The sequence below is a fragment of the Phaseolus vulgaris genome, chromosome 7, assembly GCF_051622355.1.
Source record: "Phaseolus vulgaris cultivar YP4 chromosome 7, ASM5162235v1, whole genome shotgun sequence".
Classification (NCBI taxonomy): domain Eukaryota; kingdom Viridiplantae; phylum Streptophyta; class Magnoliopsida; order Fabales; family Fabaceae; genus Phaseolus; species Phaseolus vulgaris.
In genome coordinates this window covers 28275362-28281542 of record NC_143504.1, presented here as the reverse complement: position 1 = coordinate 28281542, position 6181 = coordinate 28275362, and the positions used below count along the sequence as shown (strand labels likewise).

General features: G+C 45.2%; 1 protein-coding gene across 1 annotated transcript; it reads left to right on the top strand.

The window, feature by feature from the left end:
• The first annotated feature begins 996 nt into the window (after positions 1-996).
• On the top strand, positions 997-1701 carry LOC150025862 (uncharacterized). Its single transcript, XM_090304781.1, has one exon. The coding sequence runs from the start codon at positions 997-999 to the stop codon at positions 1699-1701; it is 705 nt and encodes a 234-aa protein (XP_090160907.1).
• Positions 1702-6181: the final 4480 nt, after the last annotated feature.

Below are 6181 nucleotides of genomic sequence, written 5' to 3'. Positions count from 1 at the left end.
GGGTTGAAAGGGACAGCTTGCCTATCAGCGACAGGATTCCCAGAGTGGACATTCGTTGGTGACAAGGTCTCCTCAGCCCCAGGAACATTCATGGCGCAGTGATAAGGAGGGTGCCATTAACAACAAGCGATATCACAGAGATGGTGCATTGTGCTGCACCCGATACTCGCCTGGTCAGGTGGTGTTCTAAGGCACATTACGTGTTAGCTTGCTCATGAGTAGATGACTTAGTTGCGCGGCTGGTTACTACACAGAAATAACGTTCAAGTTGCCCCAACCCAGATGACGACACGTGTAGGGTTGGATGCTATCTGTTACTCCAACCCAGATGATGACACGCGTAGGGTTGTGTGCAATAGAGAGGTGACGCTCGAGTTATCCTAGCTCAGATGATGACACGTGTAGGGCTGGGCGTTACCTGCTATCCCAGCCCAGATGGCGACACGTGCAGGGCTGGATGCGAGCCACGCATCAAAAAGCATAACGGCTTGGAGAGAGAAGAAACCTAGCTATAAAGGTAAACTTAACAGAATTTGCAGAGGTACGTTTTCATTACGGCTCATTCTGCTAGGGTTGTGTGCCTTTAGTACGGTTCTTCAGAGCATATTTTCTTTGAGTTTTGGGTGTTCTTGTTACTGACTTGAGCGTTGGAGCGCCACCGGCCGTAGAGGCGCCACCTTGTGTTTTCAGGTTCCCTGAGGAAGCTCTTGTGGTGTGAAATTGAAGGGCACGTGGAGTCAAGCTGGTGAGGAGGTTCGTGCGAGGCAACGCTTTGGCGCTAAGTCAACCGGCAGGATCAGTAGTGAAAGGAAAGGAAACACGAGCAGGGATGACCATTCAAGTGAGATTAAAGGTTTTAATAGCTTCGTTGATGCTAACCTACTACTTGACCTTCCTACTGAGGTTAAAAAATTCACGTGGTTTAATTCTAATGGTTCGGCAAAGAGTAGATTAGACAGAGTGCTTGTCTCTGAGGAGTGGATGGAAAACTGGCCTATGTGCAAACAATATGCACAACAAAGGGAAGTTTCTGACCATTGTGCTATAGTGGTGAAGTCTTTGGATAAAGCTTGGGGTCCTAAGCCCTTCCGAACCATTGATGCTTGGTTTACGGAGAGGGGTTTTTGTGAGATGGTAAAGAATAATTGGAACTCCTACTCCCTCCAGGGGAGTATTTTTCAGAAGATTAAAAAGAAGCTGAAGCGTCTGAAGGGTGATATAAAAGTATGGAATAGGGATGTGTTTGGTAACATTCATTCAAGTAAGAAGAGGATTTTGCAGGAAATTAAGGATCTTGATTGTGAAGACTGCAACGGAACCCTTATGGAAAATGATAGGTTGAAAAGGTGTGAGATGGTAAGTCGTATGAGGGAAATCGATAAAAAGGTAGATTCTCTTATTTGCCAAAAAGCTAGAGCAAGTTGGTTCAAGAACGGGGACTCATGTACCAGATTCTATCATTCAACTCTGAGATGGAGAAAACTTAGAAAGGAAGTAAAGGGTGTTGAGGTCGGGGGTCAATGTTGTGAGGAACATAGTACAGTGCGCCTAGAAGCGAAAAAGCTCTTTGAGAATAGATTCAAATCAATGAAAGATTTTGGAGCAAGACTTCATGCGGTCGAGTTTAAGTCCCTATCGGTAGAGGACAATCTGATCTTAATAGCTGGCTTTACAGAGAAGGAAATAAGAGACGCTGTGTAACAGTGTGAAGGCACAAAGAGTCCAGGCCCTGAGGGATTCAACTTTAATTTTCTTAAGAAAAGTTGGGAAGTCATAAAAGATGAGCTTGTGGCAACGGTGGTGCTCTTCCACAAAACTGGGTGTATCCCAAAGGGTTGCAATGCCTCCTTCGTTGCTTTGGTACCCAAAGTAAGGGACCCTTCTAAGTTCGAGCAATATAGACCAATCTCTTTAGTGGGCTCTATGTACGAAATCATAGCAAAGGTGCTGGCGGACATAATAAAGAAAGTTCTATCTTCTGTTATTGATGAAAGTCAATCGACATTCCTAAAGGGCAGAAGAATCCTTGATAGTGTTCTTCTGGCTAATAAGGTGGTAGAGGACTTAAGGAAAGGTGGGAAAAGCGGTTTGTGTTTAAAAGTGGCTTTCGAAAAAGCATATGACTCAGTTAGTTGGGAATTCCTTTATGATATGCTCTATAGTATGGGGTTTCATTATAGGTGGATTATGTAGATTCGAGTGTTCCTGGAGAGTTCTACTGTGTCAGTGTTAGTCAATGGGAGTCCAACGAAGGAATTTAAACCATCAAGAGGGTTGAGGCAAGGTGATCCCTTAGCACCCTTCCTCTTTCTAGTGGTAGCTGAAGGCCTTGCCGGGCTAGTAAGGCAAACTGTGAAGGCCAACCTGTTATCTGGCTTTAAGATCGAAATAAAGGAGGTCGAACTGTGCTTCCTTCAGTTTGTAGATGATACCTTGTTCCTTTGTGAGGATTCCTTCACCAATGTGGTGACTCTGAAGGCTATCCTAAAGGGTTTTGAGTTAGCCTCAGGTCTAAAGATTAACTTTCACAAGTCAAAGTTAGCAGGTATTAACATCCTTAGAAGAGATATTGATTGTTACACAAAGACTCTGAACTATACTCAGATGGGAACACCGTTTAACGCCTAGAAGTGGGGGGAAACCCAAGGAAGACTAATGTCCTAAACAAGTTGAAATCAAGACTCATGTTTGGAAAGGGAGATTCTTATCTATGTCAGGAAGAATATGTTTAATCAAGTCTGTTTGCACAACTTTCTAAGTTGTTTAGGGAGCAGTATATAACAAATCAGCCCCCCCACCAATTTCTTACGATCTTTTCGACGTAAGACAGTATCAGGGAGAGTCCCTGAAGGAGTTCCTCAATTGATTTAGGGCACAGGTGGTGAAGTTGAACACCAAGGACGAGACCATGATGGTACACGTGTTCAGGAAGGGTATCGTGCCGGGACCCTTCAATGAATCGCTCATCAGGAACTGCCCAAGACTTTCGGCGAAATTCAGCGTCGCGTGGTGGCCCATATTATCGCAGAGGGAGAGGTCAACGAGAAACACACATGCGTTGTTCCTTTATGCCCGCGAGCACCAGGTCGACCTCAGCCCATGAGGGCGCATGAGGCAACGACGGAGAAGAGGGCCCCAGCGAAGCAGCAGCCCTACGAGCCCATGAAGCCCCAAGCCAGGGGGCGCACCAGGGAGAATGTGCCACCAAGGCACAATTTTGTAGTAGAATTGAAGGACCTGATCGCCGTCCCCAACATAGCGGAAAGATTGAAGATACCCGCAAAGACTGACAAGAAGTTAGGACCTAACAAGAATGCCTGGTGCGAGTTCCACCAAGCATTTGGCCACCCCATACAGAACTGTTTGGCGCTGGGACACTAGTTAGACGAGCTGGTGAGGAATGGTTTCCTGAAGGACTACTTGGTGGAGTCACAGGTAGCACAAAATTTGACAGCGCTAGGAGAAGATTAGGGGCACGAGATGCCCGTGCATGGCAAGATTCACACTATTTCGAGGGGTTTCTCAGGTGGAGGGTGCACCGTGATGAGAATCAAATAAAGGAGGTTTTTATTAATGAAGGGAGAGGTCATTCACCTACACATTTGAAGTTCTTCCTTCTAGTCTTTTCAAAATTAAAAGAAGACATAAAATAAAGAGAGGATCAAGCCTAAAGCCAAAGAAGTCTACAAGTTTTCAAGAATAGGCTTCATTTAAATATCTCTCTTTATAGTTTCTTTTATAAATTTGTAAATAATATAGAATGTTTAAATACATAGTTTTTAGGAAGGGTGCTTAGAGGGAAACCTTAGATACCTCTTTTGTAAAAGCATCTTTAGGCATTAGTTTAGAATTTTCTAGAAGAGTCTTCATGCTTCATTGTACTCTTCATGCTTCATTTAGGCGCTATTAGTAAGTAGCATATGAAGAGTCTTTTGGTTAGCTTATGTTGTAAGCTTCATGACCAGCCCTTGCTCCTATAAACGGAGGGCTTAGGTCATTCACAATTCAGATTTGGAATTTGTAGTAAAGAAACTCTCCCAATTTGGTGATTGAGTGAGTGAGATTTGATTTCTCCTCTTCCTAGTCTCATCTTGAGAGCCTTGGTTCCCTCAAGTGGCGGCAATTCACACTTATCTTGGAGCAATCACACTTCAAGTGGCGTGTTCATCAATCAAGTTCTTCATCCACATAAGTTTCCTCTCTTCTCCATTTAGTTCTTCCATTTCCATGTCCATATGAACTCTAAAACAAGTGTAGTTTCTTTTATTCGGTTCATCTTCCTTTTCTTGCATTTTTTTTTTGGTTCTTTTCAATTTCTTACTGTTTTAATTCAGTTCAGTAGCTCCTTTTCATGTTTTGTTCGGTTCAATTGCTTTCTTTAGAGTTTCAATCGGTTCATTTACTTTCTTGTTCAATTTAATCGGTTCAATTGGCAAGAAATGGGTCTTCCATGTGAGTTTGGTGTTTGGTGCAAGTTTTGGTGAGTTCTTGAAACATAGAACATTGATCCATTTCTATTAAAAGTGCCTATTCATTCTCCAACTCAAGTTGATTCCATAAAATGTCAAAGAATCATCTATATCTTGCTATTGGAATCATATCACACCGCTTCTCAGCAGAAGAAGTATGCACGAGTAGTAATGACGTTCAAACTTGGCAAATGACTAGGCCAAGAAGCAGAAGACCAGATTGTCGAGGTCATAGCACGACATCTGGATGCCTTCGCATGGTCCGCCTCGGACATGCCGGGCATAGACCCAAACTTCCTATGCCATCGCCTCACCATGGACCCCCAGGTCAAGCCTGTCCGCCAGAGAAGAAGAAAGTTCAACGAGGAGAGGCGGCAGGTCATAAAGGAAGAGACGAAGAAGCTGTTGAGTGCTGGCCACATATGAGAGATCGAGTACCCTGAGTGGTTGGAAAACGTGGTCCTAGTGAAGAAGGCCAACGAAAAGTGGAGGATGTGTGTTGACTTCACGGACCTCAACAAAGCCTGTCTAAAGGACTCGTACCCTCTACTAAGCATCGACGCCTTGATGGACAGTGCCTCGGGCTGCAGATTGCTCAACTTCCTGGATGATTTTTCTAGGTATAACCAGAATAAGATGTATCCCAAGGACGAATGCAAGACAACGTTCATGACAGAGTTGTCTTGCTATTGTTACATACTGATGCATTTTGGGCTGAAGAATGCAGGCGCCACCTACCAGAGGCTGATGGACAGAGTGCTCGCGCCCATGATAGGGCGAAATGTGCAAACCTATGTGGACGACATGGTGGTGACCTCACAGGTGAAAGATCAGCATGTAGCTAATTTAGAAGAGTTATTTACAACAATAGCTAAGTATAGATTGAAGTTGAACCTCGAGAAGTGCGTGTTCGGGGTGGAAGCGGGTAAGTTCTTGGGTTTCCTACTCACCGAGCGTGGGATAGAGGCGAACCCCGAGAAGTACGTTGCGATCCTCGCGATGAAAAGCCTGATCTCAGTGAAGGATGTGCAGTAATTGACAGGGCGGATGGCCGCTCTGTCCAGATTTGTATCAGCTAGAGGAGACAAGGGTCACCCCTACTTCAAGTGCCTGAGGAGGAACAACAGGTTCATCTGGACCAGGGAGTGCGAAGAGGCATTCCTCAAGCTGAAGGAGTACCTAGCCAGTCCTCTAGTGTTGTGCAAGCCACAACTGGGTACTCCGCTCCGCCTGTACTTCACAGTGACAGAACTGGCGATTAGTTTGGTCCTTGTGCAGGAGTAGGACAAGGTGTAGAAGCCTATATACTTTGTGAGCAAAGTATTGCAAGGGCCTGAGATAAGATACCAGGCCCTAGAGAAAGCAGCCATGGCAATGGTTTTCTCAACAAGGAGACTTCGCCACTACTTCCAGAGTTTTACAGTAGTGGTGATGACAGACCTGCCTATCCGCAAGGTCATATAAAAGCCGGACGTGGCGGGAAGGATGGTATGATGAGCAGTGGAACTATCAGAGTTCGATGTCCAGTACAAGCCCCGAGGTCCTATCAAAGGTCAAGTCTACGCAGATTTTGTGGTAGAGTTTTCCTCAGCATATGCACACCACGAGGAAGCCAACTTCCGGTGGGTGCTCTCTATAGATGGGTCCTCTAACCAACAAGGCAGCGGGGCAGGTGTCATCTTGGAGGGACCGGATCGAGCAGGCCTTACGGT

Excerpts from the sequence above, each read along its gene's own strand:
- LOC150025862 (XM_090304781.1), top strand. The coding sequence starts at position 997 with ATGTGCAAACAATATGCACAACAAAGGGAAGTTTCTGACCATTGTGCT.